We start from the raw sequence: 22,314 nt of genomic DNA, 5'->3' as shown, positions 1-22,314 counted from the left end.
TACTGCATAGATGTCCATGCCTACAGATTGTATTTTATAGACTTGTCTTAGACATGTCTTTGCTTGGTACAAATCCCCACAGAAATCACACTCTGATCATTTTAAATATTTTTCAATGACAGTGTGAATAATGACACAAAAAGTATTATTTCCTCTAATATTGCTAATCATATTGCAATTACAATATCAGTCCAAATAATTGCAATAAGATATTTTTTTCCAAATCGTTCAGACCTAATCTCTGTTTTTTCCTCTTTCCATGGCCTTTGCTCTGCCTGGACTATATATCTTTTCCATCGGCTGCTTCCACCTGGATGTTGGGGCACAGTTGATTGAGGAATAAAGGATTTAAAGGGTTCTGCTGTCCTCGATAAAGGAGTACCTGAATGACCCAGAGCTGCAAGGCTCCAGCAAGACCACACCAGGCCTACTATGGGATGCATTTGAAACTACTGCCCCAGTCTGTCCATTCTGCCCACCTCCCTAAGGTCTTTCACCTATCTCTTTTTGTATGACACTTTATTCGAGAGGAAAAAAACATATTTTTCATGTGAAGAGTCGAAAGTTGTGCTAAAAAGGGTAGCTAACAAACTGAACAAGCTGGTGAGGAAAGCTAGCTCTGTAGTGGGAGTCAAACTGGACAATCTAGAGGTGGTTTTGGAGAGGAGGACGAGAAAGAAGCTGGACACTATCCTAGAGAACCCGTCCCATCCCGCCTGAGGAGCTAGCAAAGATGAGTAGCAGGTTTAGCCATAGACTCATCCCCCCCGACACACCACAAATTGCCTCAGTCAGTCCTTTGTGCCAGTAGCCATCAGGCTCCACAAATGTGGGCAAGGACTGACTTGCCTAATGGCTGGAGAACTGTTAGAACTGATGGATTTTTAATTACTGAACTCTGCATGGACTCTGGACTCGCATATCATTCATTAATTTATTCACATCTTAACGATTCAGTACAATGGTGTTTTAATGCAGTCATAAAGCTTATTGTGGAATGTTAATGTCATAAATATAATTCTTTCAGCTTCAGATGTATACCGGTAATTTGTTTTGATATAATTGTTTTAGTGCACACTCTGAGCACAGTCAACTCTTTAGATCCACAAATAATGGATTGTACGGAGCAAGTTGCACCCTTACTTACAATTCATTATGAATTGAAAATGGGGGACCCTGATGTAAACGAGACAAAAGTCTTTCTCTGGTCTGCATCCCCTTAACAATTGTGTGTATTGAGCCGTACTGTATTGTACCCATTCTGCAATCTGTTAATACAATTTTCCTTCAATCAATCACCGTGCAGATTCATTGATTGAATGAACGTTTTATTAACAGATTGCAGAATGGGTACAATACAGTACGGCTCAATACACACAATGGTTAAGGGGATGCAGACCAGAGAAAGACTTTCGTTTTGTTTACATCAGGGTCCCCCATTTTCAATTCATAATGAATTGTAAGTAAGGGTGCAACTTGCTCCGTGCAATCCATTCTTTGTGGATCTAGCCCTAGTAGGCTGAGGGGGCATGGCCTTTTGTTTACGAGACACTATAGATGCTTGACTGTTGTCAATGTCGGGCTACATTTCCAGTGAGCTTATAGTAGATGTAGATGTGACTGATGGCCGGGCCAATCAGAGCAGCTAGATGTGACTGATGGGCCAATCAGAGTAACCTGTGTGTATTATGCAATATTTCAGAGGAAGCAGATTTGATATCTGAACTGGCTTGATTTTGTTGATATCCAGGGGGATAGACGTCACACCAGAGGGCTTTTGTCATTATTTTCACAACAACAACAATTTTAACATTTTGGGTAATTGTACATCATCATACCTTCTGTTAAAAAATGCAACAAGACTGAAGAACACGATTTCCATTGTACTGAATCTTTAAATCTTAATTGTATATGTACATTTATATTTATTGATAATCCGTTCATCTGTTTATTTATACCATGATAGATTAAGACTCAGAATGGAGTATTGTATATTATACAGAGTACACTAAGGTTAGCTATATATATATATTTGTACTTAGGAGTTGACTTAGGAGTATACATGTCTCACCTGTTCAGGAGATCAGATGAGGTCTATTATTTACTATATTTTAGTTTTCTTACATTTTATTTCCATTGCCCTGCCTGTACCTCCAGCCTGTACTCCTCCTCCTTAATAAAGATCCATCTTATCTCATCTTAGTATGCCATCCTATATTTAACCTGCATCCTCAGAAGGCATTGCAGCTCAGTTAGCTAAACAAAGCCAACCAATCAGGCCACAGCATTGGCTTACATGAGAAATAGCTTGAGTGCTGTAGGGCAGCTGTTGCAACGTTTCAGCCAGGAAGCACAGGTCTTCTAGTGGGGCACAGGCCTGTACTTTGGACATTGGTGTCACATCTAACTTTTCTGCCCTGTACCTGAGCATTTCCTTACGTAAATGTGTAGGACATATTTGTTATTTGTCTAGGATTGAGACGAGGTAAACGGTTGGAATATCAGTTTTGGACCCTAGTGGATTGCAAGTGAGCTTCCTTACTGTAAGTCCGCTGAAAATACTTCAGGAATCTTTCTCTGGTATGGCATGGGCATTGGTTGATCATCTGTGTGTTTGTGATTTACATTTATATTGTGTTTTTGATGCATGTTAATCTTCCCCATTAGTAGACTTTATTAGCATGGTTTCAACAGGGACTGGCAGTCCTAGTATGTAGTATATCCTGCTGAACCCATAGTTATAGCTCCACAATGTATACTTTTCTTTGACATGTTCATTTGCTCTCATTTTAAAATTAAGATACTACAACAAACAATGATATACTGTTATGCTTGATTCATAGATAGAAAGAAGTTCAGTTGAGTGAATCAGTTGAGTGTATGAAGCCAGAACCACTCTCCATAGAAGTTTCACTAATGATGAATGCCTGATAATGTCATTTGTGTCTTGTGTAGAACCTCTGAAAATCTCCCAAAATGTCGGACACTGAGGTAATTGAGGAATATGAGGAGGAGGAGGAAGAAGAAGAAGAGGAGGAAGAGGTGGAAGAGGTAAGTGGATATGTCTTCATAGTGTGAACAACATGACATTGTTTCCAATTAGACAATTTGGCTGTAGTGGAATATGAAGGGAAATGATAGGCAACAAATATGCTTCATGAATGGATTGGGCCCACTATCCTTGACACAAATTTGATCATTCCAGCACTTTTGTTTACACTTTCCAAGTAAAGATAATGAGAGTTGTGCCCCACAGTATGCACATAACCATGATCACCAAGAGAAGGCCCCACATATTTATTATCAAACAAATGACCAGCTAAATGTTTGTTAAAGGCTGAACAGATCTCCCTTTGTTCAGATATTAAGCAATCATCACATCTGACATGTGAGAGACAGTATCCCTGTTTCGGTTCCAGATTTTGTGGCATCTGAATAAGAGCTAGTGATTTAAGTGCATTTGTTTCTAATTTGTCTAAATGAAGACCAATGGTTATCGTCTGGGTCTGCAGGTTTAGTGACGGGCCCTATGAATAGTTAAGTCAGTTCTGATACTGCTCCACTCAGCAGTTCAAGGGACCAGGCATCCATCAGCAATGTTGGATACTGTTTCAAAAGTACAGCTCCTGATGTACTTCATAGCCTTGTTCACCCTTAACAGCCAATTGTAGATCAAAACCTGCCACTTTTAGTTAAAGATACATTTAAATATGTCACTGAAATAATAGGCAGGATACCCTTCAGAAGGAGGGATACCTTTACTGTACCTGAGGTCTTGCCTTTTGATTACCATGACAACCATGCACTTCGATTGGTAGAGTCTAGTGATATAATAATTACACAACTGCCAACAGTGGAAAGTGTAGACCTAATCTTACAGATCACGGTCAATTCCTGCAGATCATACAGCTCTTTGATTTCTCGTTGTTCATCATTATTCTACATTAAGGCAGTAATTTTCCTGTTCTTTAATAGTGGGATGGTATTCAATATAAGGGAATTGGCCCTGTAGCACAGACAAACAAATTGGGGACTGCCAGTTTCTGGAATTTAACCATGGCAGGTTTTGCTTCAAATGAGATGCCTTTTTGTAATGAAATTCAAGCAGTTCAAGAGTTCTCAAATTTGTCAAGACAATGTCTAAGACAATCTTGTCCTTACATTATGATTAATTCAGATCAGACATTTCAGTCAGCAATGCAAATCGTGTGATAAACTGTTATGATCAGAACTGTCATTTTCCCAATCTCAGAGAATATCTTAATGCTGAATTAGGAGTATATTCTGTCTGTATATCACCCTGCTTCTAAAGGTATCGGTCTCAGTGTCCAATGGAAGAGTGAAAGCAGAAGGCATGAGCTTACTCCCTTATTTTCTGGTGAAATAGGATTAAAGTTAACCTTGTATTCATCAATATTTAATGTTGTTGATATCTTATAGGTGAGTGTGAATGATTTCTTGGACTGAAAAATTGGAAAATAATGAAAAATGTTCATACTGACTTACATTTATTTTGTAAGCAAGATATTTAAAGGAATATATATATATATCATTTGCAGGAGGAATATGAGGAGGAGGATGAGGTAAGTGGATACGTGTATGTCCTCATAGAGTGAACAGCATTGTTTCCAATTAGACACTTTGGTGGAATATGAAGTGAAATGGTAGACAACCAACATGCAGCATGATTGGATTGGGCTCACTATCTTTGACACAAATTTGATCATTTCCAGCACTTTCGTTTAATATTTTCCAAGTAAAGATAATTTCCCTTCCCTCTAGGACTTTTGTAAAGTCAGACCCAAATACGATTCAAACCAATCCTCATTAACATTTACTAGATTAAGGAGGGGGGGTGGGAGTGGGGGAGGAAATGTCTTTTGTGGTGTCTTTTGTGGTGTCTGTAATAATATAAGTTGATTTTTTATGTTTTTATGTTCTGTATTTATTATTTGTATTATTTTTGTTATTGCTAATGTCATTATTGTTGTTATTATTGTTGTGGTATTGTGAGGTCTTGTTATTATTATTACTGTATTGTGTTTGTCTTGTTTTGTGTATAAAATGAAAAAAAAAATACAAATATTTTATACAAAAAAATACATTTACTAGATTATCTATGTGAGCTGAGGTTATATTCTGGGTCTGCAGGTTTAGTGACAGACCCTATGAATAGTTAGGTCAGTTCTGATACAGCTCCACTCAGCAGTTCAGGGGACCAGGCATCCATGAGCACTGTTGGATACCTTTTCAAAAGGACACCTCCTGATGTGCTTCAGAGCCTGGTTCACCCTTAACACATTGGGCGCCAGAGGTCGCTGTGGGCGTATGGCCGTGTGTGCCAACGATGTAATGAATGGGGATACATGCCGGTGTTTGCAGTGCTAAAACTATATTAAATATTATAGCTATGGATCTAATAATATAGTTGATTGTCATTGAGTTTCTTCCGGTCAAGATGCAAAAAACAGAAAATCTTTTCATCCATACATTCCCGTTTTATACCGTGGTGAATATGAGTATAGTTTTAGAGTAATTCTGTGTAATCCCAGGAAACGCCGCTAAACAGCGTTTTAGTGCATTTCACTAGGAACCGTGTCATTCCTCACTTGGATCAACAATCAATCTGAAATCAACGCTAGATTGTCGGTATTATGTTTCATCATGCATGCATGAAAGGGTGGGTGGGTGTGGGGGGGGGGGTTCTATGTTTCGATCGTCACCAACGGCATACATTGTGGAGTAACGTTACAGGATACACACGGATCACAACGAAGGCATGCTCGGATCAATGCAAGATTGATACCATATAGCACTTACCTTGACTAGGATGTACTGCAAAAAGAATATTCCAATTATCTGATCGCCATTCCAAGTATTGATCTCGATCGCGTTGCCAAGATAATCCACCAAAGTACATGAATCCACGGTGCTTGATTCTCCCCAATCCATGTGTTATAAACATTACTACTGCCCGAGTAGGAAAACCCGGACCGGAGAGAATCCAATGATGTGCAATACGTTTACGATCTCAGACCCATTCCAAATTATATCAGGCTGGATGGATGGATTATGAATTTTCTCGGGTTTGGCGCCCAACATTCGGCGAGTTAACCCGACTTATCTCGGGTCTGGCGTCCAATGTGTTAAAGGGATATTTCACTTTAGTAGAACTTGTCAAGTTTCAGTTGTCTTACCTATATCTAAAGTAATCTACAAGTAAGCTAGTGACCACACTGTCTTTGTCGTCCGTTGTCAACACCACCATTCCTCTGAAGAGTCCGGCTCCTCATTCACTTCCATTAATTTTGGGGACCAAATCTAAATATCATAATTCTTAACTACAAACTACTGCTCTGCTATTTCAATAAAACAGACAATTCTGAGTCAAAGGAACGTGTTTGAGCATTTGATTTGTCTTTATAGATTTATTACATTTGAAAAATGAATGCAGATCCGGTAAATGTTTTGTAACTTTGAGTGTGCTGTGTATCTTTGCCTTGCATGACATGTTTGGAGAGTGATTGCCATGGTTATTCTGTGAAAGGTTGACAGTTGGTCAAACTATAGCTCAAGTGAGAAATAGTTCCATTACTGATCATTTGAAAATGGAAACATTAGCTCATAAAAACAAGTACCTTTGACACAATGTTGGATACTATTTCAAAAGTACAGCTCCTGATGTACTTCAGAGCCTTGTTCACCCTTAACAGCCAACTGTTAATCAAAATCTGACACTTTTAAAGATACATTTAAATATTTCATTGAAATAATAGGCAGGATACCCTTCGGAAGGAGAGATACCTTTACCCTACCTGAAGTCTTGCCTTTGATTAGCATGACAACCATACACTTTGATCGGTAGAGCCTAGTGATATAATAATTACACAACTGCCAACAGTGGAAAGTGTAGAGTGTAGACCAACCTGTTATCATTCACATTTTACCCCGGTGATGAAAATGTTCTGTAATGGTGGAATACTATTCTACTGTATAGGGAATGTTCCCTGTGGCACAGATACTGTAGATGGATGACATGCAAACATGGGGGATTGCCAGTTTATGCAATGTATTCATGGCTGGTTTAGCCTCAAATCACATGTGTTTTTATCCTTACATTAATTTCAGACTAGACATGTTAGTTAGCAATACAAATTGTGTAATAAACTGTTATGATCAGAACTGTCAGTTTTACAACCAAGAATATCTTAAAGGAACACACCATCATTATGGAAAATTCACATACCATCTTCTCCAGAGTCAGACAATAAGATACAGTAGATACCAATTTCCTCTCTGTGCGTTCAGTAGAAAGGTATCCGGTTACACGTTAGCCCAGTTTAGCACAATGAATGGAAGCGAATGTGTAGTGGCTAGCCTAGATGTTGGTCAACTAAGACCTATCTGAGAGTTTTAGCTAGGCTAGCCATTACACATCCGCTTCCATTCATTGTGCTAAGCTAGGCTTGCTAGCTTGCAGCCAGATACTGTAGCTTTCAACTGAATGCACAGAGAGGAAATGGGTATCTATATTATTTTGGCATGTTCCTTTAATGCTGAATTAGGAATACATTCTGTCTGTATATTACCCTGCTGTTAAAGGTCTCCCTCTCAGTATCCAGTGAAAGCTGAAGGCTATGAGCTTAACCCCTTAATGTCCTGGTGAAATATGATAAAAATGTGCCTTGTATTTGTCCGTACTTAATGCTGCTGATATCTTATAGGAGAGTGTGAATGATTTATTTGAATGAGAAATTGTAAAATAATGAAAGATTTTCATATAGACTCAAAAGTCATTTGTAAGCAAATTATAATATATATACTGTATATAATTTGCAGCTGGTGGACATTATAGAAGATGAGGAGGAGGAGGAGGAGGAAGAAGAGGTTGTGCAAGAGGTAAGTGGATATATCCTCATAGAGTGAACAACAGAACATTGTTTTCAATTAGTCACTTTAGTGGGATATCAAGTGAAATGATAGGCAACAAATATGCAGCATGAATGGATTGAGCCCACTATCTTTGACACAAATTTGTTAATTTCCAACACTTTCATTAACTTTTTCCCAAGTAAAGATAATTTCCCTCTAGAACCTTTGTAAATTCAGACCCAAATATGATTAAAACCAATCCTCATCTAAATTAACTAGATTATCTATATGCTATATTCTGGGTCTGCAGGTTTAGTGACAGAGTCTATGAATAGTTAAGTCAGTTCTGATACAGCTCCACTCAGCAGTTCAGGGGACCAGGCATCCATCAACGCTGTTGGATACTGTTTCAAAAGGACACCTCCTGATGTACTTTAGAGCCCGGTTCACCCTCAACAGCCAACTGTAAATCAAAACCTGCCACTTTTAAATATACTTTTCAATATTTCACTGAAATAATAGGCAGGATACCCTTCAGAAGGAGAGATACCTTTATTGTACCTCAGGTCTTGCCTTTTGAATAACAATCATTGATACAGTAGGTAGAGCCTAGTGATATAATAATTACACAACTGCCAACAGTGGAAAGTGTAGACCTAATCTTGCAGATCACAATCAATTCCTGCAGATCACACAGCTCTTTGATTTCACATTGTTCATTATTATTCTACATTAAGGCAGTTTTCCTGATTGAAGCAGCCTGTTATCATTAGTATTTGACCCCAGTGATGAAAATGTTATGTAATGGTGGGATGGTATTGGATATAAGGGAATGTTACCTGTGGCACAGATACTGTAAATGGGTGACATGCAAACATGGGGGGCTGCCAGTTTCTGGAATTTAACCATTTGTCTCAAATGAGATGCCTTTTTGTAATGAAATTCAAGCACTGAGTTCTCAAATTTGTCCTGACAATTATTTCCATATTGTCCTTACATTAATTTCAGATCAGACATTTTAGTTAGCAATACAAATTGTGTGATACACTGTTATGATCAGAACTGTTAGTTTCTCAACCTCCAATAATATCTTAATGCTGGATTAGGGGTACATTCTGTCTGTATATCACCCTGCTATTAAAGGTCTCTGTTTCAGTGTCCAATGGAAGAGTGAAAGCAGAAGGCTATGAGCTTAATCCCTTATCTCCTGGTGAAATAGGATTAAGCCTTGTATTTGTCCATAATTAATGTTGCTGATATCTTATAGGAGAGTGTGAATGATTTATTGGACTGAGAAATTGGAAAAGAATCAAAAGTTTTCATACTGACTCAGTAAAATATATATATATTTAAAGAAATATATATATATATATAGTTTGCAGCTGTCATTATTTCACTCTCATATAAAATATCAACTGTTTCAAACATATTTACTATCTTTAATACAAAGATGTAAATCATCTGTAAGGAGGACATAAGAATACCCATAAATCAATACATTCTGATTTCACTATTACTTTCATCTACACTGGAGAACATACATTTTTGCATTGATTTTTTTCTCAATGGTAGGATGGCTTCTCGCATTTGATCTACAGAATGGGGAGACACATACAACTGTTCATGTTAGTGATGTAGAAAGATCTTTGTTTTCAAGATTAGTGATTCGTTTGATTATCAAATCCTTTTAGAGTGGTACTATTTCATCCATTCATATAAGAATCAAGATTCAGATTTTCCTTATTCCTTTGAAATTTACTTCAGAGAAAGCTTCCTCTCACTCACCCTAGTAAGGGAAGACTGGCCGTCATTCAGACAAATTTAGAAGTGGCAGACTGGCAGAGACACAGAGCGGGGGAGAGAGGCGAAGTGAGACGAGCCACAGTGTTGTAAATCACACTCCCATAGCTCTGGTAACGTAGAATGTGCTTAGTAGAACACATGGAAAATCACTTGCAGAAAGGGTAGAGACAGAAGACAGGGAGCCTAAGATAGAGCTAGGGTATAATGGGTGAATTAAGTGTTGTAGTATATTATACTGCTGATGACGGTGGGTTCATGTACCGGTATGGTTCTCTCCTGTCTGAGAGATTCAAATGAAGAAGCCTCCTACAAATCGCTGCTGGCGGGAAAAAACCTCCTAACTCCTTAATCAACTCAGTATATCATCCTCCATGTGTGTGTGGTTTGACAAAGTCTACACAATGGGAAAGCATTAAACCAATCATCTGTCTAAACCTCGTAACTCTATTCGCCCTCAAATCTGTGTTCGTTTTTTTCATCTGCTGAAATGTTGGGTTTTTGGAGTTATGAGGTTTTGTCCCGCCAGCAGCGAAATGTTGATTAAAGTGTTTGAGATGTTCTTTCTCTCAGCTCTGGTTGGTTGTAGATCACAGGTCTTATCTTCTCTGAAGGCAGCTTGCATTTCAGTGTTCAACGTAACTGATTACGTAATGCAGTAGCTGATTTCCAATTTTACATGGTCGTGAATGTACCGCTGTAATAATGTCTCAGGGGAGGTCACTGTAATTCAGACCCTGTTAAAGTTAGACACATGCAGCTATTCAGGGCAGAGTGGGCTACTGTAAGTGTTGGAATGTTGTTAGTTACTTTACTCTGTATTGCTTGGTTGGAACAGGCCAGATTCACTGGGTAAACAGACATACGGTAGATATGCTGGTATAACTGCCCGGTTGATACTGTATACTACCATGTGATGTAGTGACTGATTACAAGGACAATGGGCTCTATACTGACTAATACGAATAGCAGTGAATTCATGTGAGTGCTTAGTCCTTGTTCTCAGGGAGGGTAGAGGAGCAGAGTGCTCAGTCAGTCAGGCACAACCCAGACAGGACTATGATAGACCTCTACTCCTGGTGGAATACAGCCTTAATTACACTGCAGCTATAATCAGCTTTTCTCCTCAGAGGACTTTCAAGGTAATTTAGAAATACTCTGAGTGAATGGGAACCTTTTATTACAGGTTTGAATTGAATCCCTACTGATGATGTTCCCTTGTGGATGCTGTGTTATAAGAATTGTCAGCATACTGGTAGAGATGACTAATTAAAGTAGTATACAGCACAAGATAACAAACAGGTCAAACAGGTTAAATTTTTTTTTTACTAAGAATTAATCAGTTGAGAAATTGTAGAGAACCAGAGCTGGGGAAAAATCAACCTCAATCCAAATACACTGTGCTGAGTATTTCATATTTTGCATATCCTAAACAGACATCTTATACTTCGCACACCACCACGACTGTCACTGAGCACACCTCTCAGGTCACCTCCCAGTCTCAGGTCACCTCTCAGGTAATGCACCAACTCCCAAAGGATAGCAGTGACAACTATATAGGTTACTCTTTCAATGTCTAGCCAATGATGCTTCTTCTATCTTGCCTGCATGTCATAGGGGCTATTCCACTGACTCACACCCTTGAGAGAGAGGGAGAGCTGGTAGCGTCCTTATATTTTGTTTGTTCCCAATTCAAACAAGGCCATAGCTAATTGCATACGCATTTATTATACAGTTTGTTGCTGTAATAACACACATCATCATACTTAACAAACTATTTTATTTACAATATTTACATGCAGTGAGTATAGCAAAGAAAAACCAACGTTTTTTTGTATCCTTTTCCCATATGAGTTCCACAACAAAATGACTGTTTGAGCATTTCATTGTAAATTCTCCCTGATTGGCCTCAGTTCCCTACAGAGGTACATTTGAAATAGCCCCTATAGGAAGGTGATGATGCATGCAGCTCAGTGTTCACATGGCTGTGATATGTTGCGCTCTGTGTTTCCATGCGTCTGTCCTTTAGCTTTCCCATATCCTTTGTATGTGATCATGTTTTAATTCTTCCATTACTTCCATGTAATATCACTTAGTGCTTAATTCATTTTATTTAGTCTTGATGAGTCGGGTAGCACATTAGGAACCTACATTTTGATAATTTGCTGCCATTAATTGAACCCTTGCACTGAAGAACCATATAACTCAATTAAAGAAAATATTCTGACAGCCCATGTATTTGCAGTTGTGAAGTGAATTTAAATCATAAATGTCAATGTGATATATCACAAGAAACTACTCCTCTAATCTCTACTGTCTTTAAGTATGATTGAACTCAACACTCTAACTTACCATCTTTAGATAATAAAGTTTGAAAACATTGTTACTCTGAAAACATAAAATGTAGTTAAATGGTTCTTCATCCGAGGTGTTCAATTGTTGAAGGTAAGTAATATGGTTGCATTGAAGGCTCCTTTTAGATTTCATTATATTTTCCCCGGCTTAATGGATTTAATTCACCCATTCTCTTTTATCCAAGCTACAATACAGCCTACACTGTACAATACAGCCTACACTGTATGTGTGTTGAAGTGACGCTGATCCTTTCTCCTTGCCTGTTCAGCTGGCCTCTCTGTTGTATGTGGAGTTGGGTTTTATCTCTTGGCTTTGGCTCCTGACTAAAGGAACCAGGGCCATTGTGTCATTATGATAGCTAACTGCCTTTCCTTGTGCTTCCCTCCAGTCCGACTTGCCTACCAGGGTAATCCGGAAGAAGTACAAGGTGGACACGTCCTCTTTCATGACTCCATACCTGGTCAACAGCAAGAAGATGATGGAGCAGTACAGCCACGTAAGGAGCAAGCTGCTTTTGCACAAGTCAATATGTTTGTCCCCATTTCCTTTATAGTGTGGTTGTGGTCATGTTGTATTATATAGGCAATTATATTATACATTAATAATAAATAATAATAATCATAATAAATTGTATTTGTAGTGCACTTTTCATTCACTAGGATCCCAAAGTACTACATAGTTAAAAACATAGTATAAAAAAAAAAAAAAAAAAAAAAAAAAAAAATATTGTCCCCCCCCGTTTCATAATGCAAGTATTAAATGGCTCTTTCCAACGTGTTTCTTTCCCTGACAGAACGTGTACCGTCATGCCTATGATGTGTCAAGGGGTGCGCCACCTGCCTTCACCGCTCAAACTCCTGAGTTGATCCGCATCAGGAAGGCTCAGGCACAGCTCAGTGAGGTACTATGGAGGAGTGCTTTTATGGGTTATTGACCCCAAACTCAACAACAACAAAAATCTAAAAAAAATCCATACGTGTTGCTGTTGCATAGAAAATGACCAGGTATTATCCTCCCACAGGTGAAATACCGCATGGCAGGTAATAAGATCCGGACCACCAGCTTGTACGGCGCCGATGCCAAGGAGATTGCTCATGTCAAGCATGTCTCTGAACTGATCAGCAAGGTAAGTAATCTGAACAACATAGAAGCATGATTGTCCAAAATTGCATTGAAGAACTAAGTGAGTCACTACAAGTTGTCATCAAAGGTCAATGATGAGGTCAAAAGATCAATCTTTTTTCCATTGTTTATATTGTTGTTGTTCCCTAATTTATAAATGTAATTACAAAGTTTTAGCTGTTGCATTTGTCTTATATATATATATTTTTTTTTACATCCGTCTCATATGACATGCAAAACTACACATGCACTTTCGAAAGTTGTAGCAACCTCCTTGTTTGAATGTCAAGCAGTTAACTTGACATTGAAACAAGTGTAAACCAATCAGTCATAAGCACCAGGGTGATACACCCTCAGTATACACTTGTACAGGCAAAACATTTTCTACGTCATCCTTTGTTTTTGTGCTCGTGCGTCCTCATTTTGGAAAATAAATGATTTTGTGGTCAACAATGTCGCAGGGTATCTTTAATTCCTCTGGGCTCTTCCTCTAGGTTCTGTACACGCAGAAGTGGGAAGACACTAAGGACAGGTACCTGCTGCCCCCCGATGCTCCTGAGCTGGTCCTGGCTGTCAAGAACGCAGCTAACTACAGCAAGGTAAACACCATCACCCCATCAATCAGCCTAACATTTAGCTCAACGTTTTAGATATGACATGTCCTATGCCTATGACATATATTTTCTAATTAGATAGATAGATAGATAGATAGATAGATAGATAGATAGATAGATAGATAGATAGATAGATAGATAGATAGATAGATAGATAGATAGATAGATAGATAGATAGATAGATAGATAGATAGATATCCTTAGCTAAATTAAGAAGTCACAACAGCATTGAAGGTAAAAGATGTAAGATTATACATATCTAGGTAAAAGTATATACAATTGGGATAAGAATAAGGGGAACCTATATACATATAAAACAATTGAAATATAAACATGGTAATTCCAAATTAATTGAAAGATTTCTTCATGGTTTTACTCTTCAGACACTGTACACTAGGGCCTGGGATGAGGAAAAGACCAATTACTTCCCCTACAGCGACAGCCCTGAGCTGCGTAGGGTGGCCAAAGCTCAGGTTATCCTCAGTGATGTAAGTATACTAACAACATCCACCTCTCAAACTCAGTTAATCTACATACATCCATTCTACCATCTAGCTTTAGTAACTATGAATTATTATATTACATGACTAGTTTTGGGTTTGTGAGTATCAGTAAGTTAATGCATGAAACATTGCTAATGCATTAACTACATTGAGTGCATTGTGATAGAACAATATAATTCTGTCTGGCCTGTGATGAAGCCTACCCTTGTGAAAATAATCTTAGTTGAAAAACATTACTTTTCTTTGGCTTGACAACATACGGTAGTGTTCCAAGAGGGCTATGTGTCAGTCATGAGAGTGCTGTCTGGCTTTTTGATCTGATTTTTCTTTTTTTTTTGCAACCAGCAGCTCTATAGCTCGCTCTGTCAGTCGGTCAGTTGGTCCACACAAGTTTCCACACACACTAGTGGCCACAGCTTTCGCCCTAGGAGGCTGACATTTGGCATGGAGATCAAGTATGTATGTGTGTTCATGCCAATTGACAACAAGGGGGCATGGTAATGGGAGTGGCCCACCACAAAAAGGTGCAAATGGATTCACAGACTTTATTGCACAAGATGTATAGGAATGGTTGGTCATGTGCCAAAGGACAGCTGATTAAATGTTCATGCCAATTAAAGGGGGTGTGGGAGTGGCCTATAACAGAAAAGTGCATAACTTCTAAACGGATTCATGTACAGTAAGTTGTAACATGGTAAAACTTTGTGGAATACTTGATCATGAGACAAGGACACACACACACACACACACAGACAGACAGACAGACAGACACACACAGACATAAAAAATGTCTGTTCCTTTTTCATTGGTGTGTGTTAGCCACGCCCCCACACGTAAGCCACGCCCCCTCCCATGACTCATGCACTGATTGTCATAGACACTTGTAGGAGGCATCATTGGATTCAGCAGAGTTCCTTTTTCATTGGAGAAGGTTAGCCATGCTCTCTTTCTTAACTCATGAACCGCTTGTCTTGTTCGAGGCGTCATTAAATCCTGTAGAGAGTAGTTTAACCCCACCTCCTATATATTTAACCACACCTCCCTCCATAACTTGTTAAACAATTGTCATAGACACTTGTGGGAGGCATCATTGGACTCGGCAGACAGTTCCACTGTAAAGATGCTCTTACAACTCTATTAAGCTCAATGCTACTTTGAGAGCAGCTGCACAATGAGGGTCGCAGCTCATCACAAATTATGTGCTTGTTTCTCACATTGACTTTGTTGGCAGAATGCAATTCAGCATCAGTCACACATGAGAGAACACCTAATCTCTCTTACCTATTTTGCTTTCAGGGTCATTTTCTTTCTGCTGAGTCAGATACATCATATGTAACCATTTTTCTTTCATAGATATTTTTAGCAGGCAATTCAATGTGTCATTGCTGCCTCCCTTTCTTTGTGAACACAAATGCATTTATGATTTTCTGCTGATGTAGGTAATTTGCTGATTCAATTATGATCTGACAATGTTTCTGTGTTACATGCTGTACAATAAGGATAAGGTCAGCTATTGATTTTGAAGAATTAACCACCTCAGTAAATCTCACCTCTTTCCCTGTCCCTGTAGCTTCACTACAAGAAGGGTCATGACCAGCGCAAGGCCAAGTACACCTCTCTGGCTGATCCACCTGAGATGGTGCTGGCCAGGAAAGCGGACATTCAACGCAGTGATGTAAGTGGTGGAATCTTACATGGCATCTCAGACTGGCGAATTCTCACAGACAATACACAAACATACTTACTCAGCTGTCTTTTAACCTTTTAGACTATTCACATGCATAAAACAAATCTATTGTACACATAGACGCAGTGGAGAGACAGATTGACATGCAGAGGTCGAGAAAAAATACTTACCTGTTCCACTCGACGGGGTCGGTACCGACCCCTTTTGACCTTATTAAATTATATGCATATTTTTATGAAGATGCAAAATAATTTGTGATTTTAAAATCAACCGTTTTCAAGTATTATTATCACTACTATGTCACAAATACATGTAGAATGTAAAACGTTAGGTTGGCAATAGTTTAGCAATAGGTTAAAAGTGTACTTATATCATTTTAAGTTTTCTATTTGCGATCGCCAATTTGACCCGGAACCGGAAATGGAAATGTTGAACCATGGGAATTGGAATCTTTTTGCGGCCATTTTGTAGAGGGGATTCGTAGCTATCGTTCAGCGTTGGAATTTCTCCGATCTACACTTCCTGTGGTCCACTATGGTGGTTAAAAGTTCAGCGTTCTGAATGAATCATATCAATAATTGTTATGATTCGCGATAATAAGCTACAAAAGGTAAAGTTTTTGACAAATATTGAAACGCAGTCAGTTTCTCCACACTATTGTTATCATGTAGGAAGAATTAGATCTGAAATTAGTTTCAAAATGGTTACACTGTGGGGGAAATTAAATAGTACAGTCGATTACAGTAAATATCAGTATCTACATTTACATTTACATTTACATTTAGTCATTTAGCTGACGCTTTTATCCAAAGCGAGTATCTGTTATTATGCAAGCCTGGTGATACTATATCCAAATTGAACTCAGCCATTTGAAAGATACTATATGTATATATATATAAATGTGCGAATTGGCTATAATAAGGTAATGTATAAGCATATATTCTATATTCTATAATAATATTTCAAATTGCATTGGTCCGGATGGGAGAATTCAGTACTGTATATACAGAACCTTCAGTTTGATCATCTTCCCTTTATTAATTTCCTTAGATCTTTTGTACACATGATCTCAAGAGGGTACTGAATGAGCTCAGTGGCAGTTTTTTAAGTTTGGTCATTATTATCATGGTTTTATTCACTGTCAAAGATGAAAAGAAAAATCATAATTAATATTTTCCTTTGTTTCATCACAATTTAAGCAAGCCTAGTAATAGACACAATATTTCTGACACTGAGAATACATTCATTGAGGTCCATAGATGTTCCTAGATACCAAGAATATGCAAATAGCCCTTGTAGAAGTGGAGCAATATTCCATTTACCTAGGTATACATTTTATGCAGATTTTCACCTGGGGTGGAACAGGTTAATAGCAAAAGAGAAGAATTGAGGGAATCCTACTACAGCCCTTAGCAAAATAACTGACTGTGACAGGGGCATACCAACCCATTTAGAGTTGACATCTAGAGGCCCTGCTATTTATGGGAGACTGGCGGGGGGTAACTGGCCACCTGCTCTCTGGTATTACTGGAGACAGCCACTCTGGGTTTGCAGAGTCAGGGCAAGCCCAACAGATGCAGAAAACTCTGAAATGTAGCTTTATTTATTTGTACATAATAGAACTAGAAAGGTGCGCTCCATAGAGCACAAATCTCCACCAGGCGGTATGCCTATATTCCTATTCCTATAGTCAATAGAGGGCTTTTACAGAATGCCCATTTTCCCTGCATGTTGGAAGAAACAACGGTTGCTACAGTATGTGCAAAAATGCCCTTGCTGTATTACTGTACATGCCTTTTGTAATGTGAGGGGCAACACATACATTATGTTGATGGGCAGCTAAATGCCCCTAGAAGCATAACCAGTGAGATGCAACTGACCAGGGGCGACAGCAGGGGCGGATTTAGGATTGTAGGAGATCCGGGGCTTAGCCCAGATGGGCCCCCCTTCTTTTATTTTTATTTTTTTTTATTTTTTTACATTTTTTTTTTAATTTCTTTTTAATTTTTTTTTTAGTTTTTGGGCAGGCAAGGGGTGGTTTGGAGGGGGTCCGGCACAACCCCCTCCACGACAGATTTTTTTTGAATTTAATGAACCTGTAAGTGCAATTTCCTGCAATATAGAGCCTTCAATCTTGACCAATAAAGCTGCTCTTTTCACTATAAAACTCAGTTAACCATAACGTAGTTATGGTTAGATTTATATATTGGGGGGGGATATATCATATTTTTCATATAATCAAAAAGTGGTGGAGCAAGATCATACCTTTGCTCCCCCAAGTTCAATAGTGGGAGAGCAGAGATGCTCCGAATGCTCTTATGGCCAGGCGTCTATGATTCACTGATACAAAGTAAAATAGTGCAGTGCAATAAAATAGTTAGTCAAATAGAATAAAATAATGCAATAGTGCATTGCAATAAAATAGTTATCATCGTATTTTTTCGGGAGGCCGGTAAGGAGTGCATTACAGTAGTCGAGTTGGCTTGAGATAAAGGCATGGATCTGGTTTTCAGCGTCCTTTTGATTTATAAATGGCCGTACTTTAGCTATGTTTCTAAGGTGGAAGAATTAAGTTTTTGTCAACTTGTTGATTGTGATTTAAAGCTTAGGTCTGAGTCTACCATAACACCAAGACTTAACTCACTCAAATACAGTTAGCAGCTGGTTAAACCACAGATGGAAATTAGCTTCTGCTAAATCTGGTGCAAACATATTTTCATGTAACAATGATGAATTGTAAAAAAAAATAAAAATCATTTTTTTTATTTTTTTTATTTTTTTTAAAATAGATTCGGGGCTTTTCAGAATACATCCGGGGCTTGAGCCCAGGTAGACTAGCCACCCCCTAGCTCCGCCCCTGGGAGGTAGAGCAGTCGTCTGGCAATCTGGAGGTTCCCGGTTCGATTCCCGCTCCTCCCGGGCAGCGTGTCGATGTGTCCTTGAGCAAGACACTTAACTCCTAATTGCTCCCGATGAGCAGGTTGGCACCTTGCATGGTTGCCTCCGCCGTCGGTTTGTGAATGTGTGAGTGAATGGGTAAAATGTGAGTAACAAATTGTAAAGCGCTTTGGATAAAAGCGCTATATAAAAAAGCAGCCATTTACCATTTACCATAAAGTAATATACCTTAGCCAGGCAAAGTTAGTACTGGATTGGATACAAGACAGGTACTGAAAAAAATATCCAAAAGAGACAAGAAAGGGGCGGCTGATTGGCGCAGTGGGCAAGGCGCTTGCCTCTAACGCAGGAGACGCTGGGCCCGAGCCCAGCTCTCGGCGTTGCTACCGGCTGGCCGGTCGTTCATACTAACACAATTGGCAAGTGTTAGAGGGTGGGAAAGCCGGTGGGTGGGGATTTGACGTTGTGGACAGCGACTCCTACAGGTCGGTTTGGTGACGCCGGTGCGACGGAAGCAGGAAATAGCGGGGGCAGCGTGAGCCTCCCACGAGTTACTCCTCGCCATTGAGAGTTCGAGCTGCTGCGGCAGGCTGCCTCCTCGTGTACCGACCTGTGGGAGGCATAGTCTAGCAACGTTCAAGACAGGGGAGTGAAGAATTGGATACACGAAATTGGGATGGGAGAAAAATAGAAAATGGGGAGAAAAAGTGGATACAAATTAAAATAAAAAAAGAGACAAGAAACTACAATTTCCAAACAAGAAAAACACCTTATTTCATACCATATTTACATATCGTAGTACTTTTTTACCATACCATATTTACAAGAGGATTTTTTTTTCATCTTTAAGAGTTTTATCTATCCATCCACTCTATCATCATCTTTCCTATGTAATATACAGTAGCCTACACACTATAATTGTTATTTTCACCCCACAGCTTAAGTACAAGGAGGACTACAATAAGAAAGTAAAGGGCCAGTGGTGCGAGACGCCCTACTTTGATGTGGCAAATGCCAGGGTGGCTATGGAAAACATCAGTAATGTAAGAATCCACTTCTACACTTCCATTGATTCAAGTCTTTGTTCTGTACCTGTGCTCACGGTAACTATTGCTCTTTTCCCTTTTACAGATCAGATATACCAAAAGCTATGAGGCAATGAAAGACCACATTTATTTCATGCAAACAGCCACTCCTGTGTACGCAGCAAACAAGAAGGCTGGTAAAGCTGCTAGCGCGGTACGTACAAATGGAATGAACATGCACACACACACGCACGCACGCACGCACGCACGCACGCACACACACACACACACATACACACACACACACACACACACACACACACACACACACACACACACACACACACACACACACACACACACACACACACACACACACACACACACACACACACCACATACAAAGGTATCAGTGGTTTTTTATAGAGTTGACTTGCATCTCTGAACGGAGTGTGAGTCACTGATACACAGAGCCAGGTGTGACCACACAGATCTACAGGCAAGGCGTCAGTCAAACCTGCCGTATGCAATCAATGCAGGCTGTTGTGTAGGGCGTCAGGTCACATTTCCTGAGGCCATACAGACACTGTTGGGCCTTGTTGACAACAGTTTTGGTGTGGCTAGCCCATGTCAGGTTATTGTGAATAATTACCCCCAGATATTTGAATTTGTTCACTATCTCCACCTCTGTGCTGATGGTGACTAGGGGGTGACTGCCCCACAATGACCTCCTTGATCTTGGAGACATTCTGGGAGAGGTGTCCTGTTCCAGTGCGGTCACCTCCTCCCCGTAGGCCATCTTGTCGCTGCAGGAGATCAGCCCCACAACTGCTGTGTTGTCCACCAACTTCACAATGGTGTTTGAAGCCTGTGTTGCCACGCAGTCATAGTTGTAGAGGGAATACAGGAGGGGGCTGATGACACAGCCCTGTGGCACTCCTATGCTGAGGGTCAGTGGTGAAGAAGTGTCAGAAACTACAGTAGCAAAAAGGCTGGATAACTACTTTGTTACGTAAACAAAAAATGTTAGTCAGAAACTAGTGAACAAGCTGGATAACTTTGGGTTATGTATTATATTATACTCCCTGAAGGAAGGGAACAAAATACAACACATAGGTATCGGGTATCAAATTTCAATCACGCCTGAACAGGCCCTGATTGGTCTAAGTCAGAGAGGCCCCGTCCCTACTCTGGCTATGCCACTGCTTAGACCGAGCAACTCATTCTGAAACTGCTCTTCATCAAGCACCAAAAGCTGGACGAGGCCCAAATGTGTTGCATCTCATTCTTTTCCTTCATGAAATATACATAACCCTTCATAACCCATACATAATCCAGTTATATACATACCCCAACGTTCCCTTTCAGCATCAGAGAGCTTGTAGATAGTAGAACCTGAATAACCAACCACCTACCTCGAATAGTAGAACTATTCAGATTGGATAAGGAGGGGATCCCACTGAGACCACTCAACCGTAGAGGCCACACCGAAAACCGTGTGGGCCACACTGGAGCAGTGACATCCATCCTGTAAAACATAACAACGGTATGTTAGGATGCCCCCTGAGGCTCATTTGAATATGGCCCAGGAAGTCACACCTCTGGTGGAATGTGCATTGACCCCGACTGGGGAGGCAAAAGTTGTACTGCTCTATGCCAAATAAATCACCTCCACAATCCAATGGAAAAGGTGTTGATTGGAAAGAGCCCATCCCCGGCTGGATTAGCAAAACACTCAAAAGAGCTGCTTGAAATTCTGCGTTTGCTGTGTCCATTCCGCTTAGGTACGCAGTGCCCTTACAGGACACAAAGCATTCAACCTCTCTTGTTAATCAGAGGTGAAGGGAGGAGGGAAGAAGGCTAGAAGCTCTAATGAAGACATGCCACCCATAGACAAAAGAGCCATGTCCCTATTACCATGCGAGAACTGCACACAGGAAGGAGAGACCAACAAAGCATGGAGTTCACTCATTGGCTTACAAACATTCTGTTTTGTAAGAAAGGAACTTCATATGCACTTTCTGTAATGTCTCAAAAGGCATCCAAAACTAGGAGTCCCAAGAGGGAACGAGGGGTCTAGAGACCCTTCATAAAATGACACACCACAGGACGAGACCCAGGTGAAAACCCACATGACATGCCAAATGAAGTTGAAAAGGACCTACCCAGGTCGAACAGTTCCTTCTGAAAGGAAAGAATGTCGACAATCGAAGATTGAAACGGAACCTGGCACCAGTCCTCAAAAGCAGTCCATTTATAGGAATATAAACTCATGGCAGAGTGCATTCTGAATGCTAGCAATAATGCTAGTTGGCAAACCTACTGCCCTAAGCTTGGACCTCTCAGGGGCCAGGCCCACTGGTTCCAAAGATGAGGTTGAAGGTGCCGAACTTGCCCCTGTACCTAAGAGTTATTGTGAATGGGAAGAGGTAGAGAAA

At 39.8% G+C, this 22,314-nt stretch overlaps 1 protein-coding gene across 1 annotated transcript in view; it reads left to right on the top strand.

The window, feature by feature from the left end:
- Nucleotides 1-2,976: 2,976 nt before the first annotated feature.
- The window catches only part of LOC311226081 (nebulin-like), a gene marked incomplete at its 5' end in the record, with an annotated part of 144,572 nt that continues 125,234 nt past the window's right edge, over nucleotides 2,977-22,314 (top strand). Inside the window, 11 exon segments of the mRNA XM_084311458.1 lie at nucleotides 2,977-3,051; nucleotides 7,840-7,899; nucleotides 11,109-11,189; nucleotides 12,416-12,523; nucleotides 12,821-12,928; nucleotides 13,049-13,153; nucleotides 13,644-13,748; nucleotides 14,147-14,251; nucleotides 15,837-15,941; nucleotides 19,790-19,894; nucleotides 19,983-20,090. Of these exon segments, the coding sequence (XP_084167584.1) occupies nucleotides 2,977-3,051; nucleotides 7,840-7,899; nucleotides 11,109-11,189; nucleotides 12,416-12,523; nucleotides 12,821-12,928; nucleotides 13,049-13,153; nucleotides 13,644-13,748; nucleotides 14,147-14,251; nucleotides 15,837-15,941; nucleotides 19,790-19,894; nucleotides 19,983-20,090 (1,065 nt within the window).

The sequence above is a fragment of the Notolepis coatsorum genome (genome assembly GCF_963971535.1).
Source record: "Notolepis coatsorum genome assembly, chromosome: 3".
Taxonomy (NCBI): domain Eukaryota; kingdom Metazoa; phylum Chordata; class Actinopteri; order Aulopiformes; family Paralepididae; genus Notolepis; species Notolepis coatsorum.
Note: the sequence above shows the minus strand (reverse complement) of the source record. Positions and strands in the feature narration are given on the sequence as shown.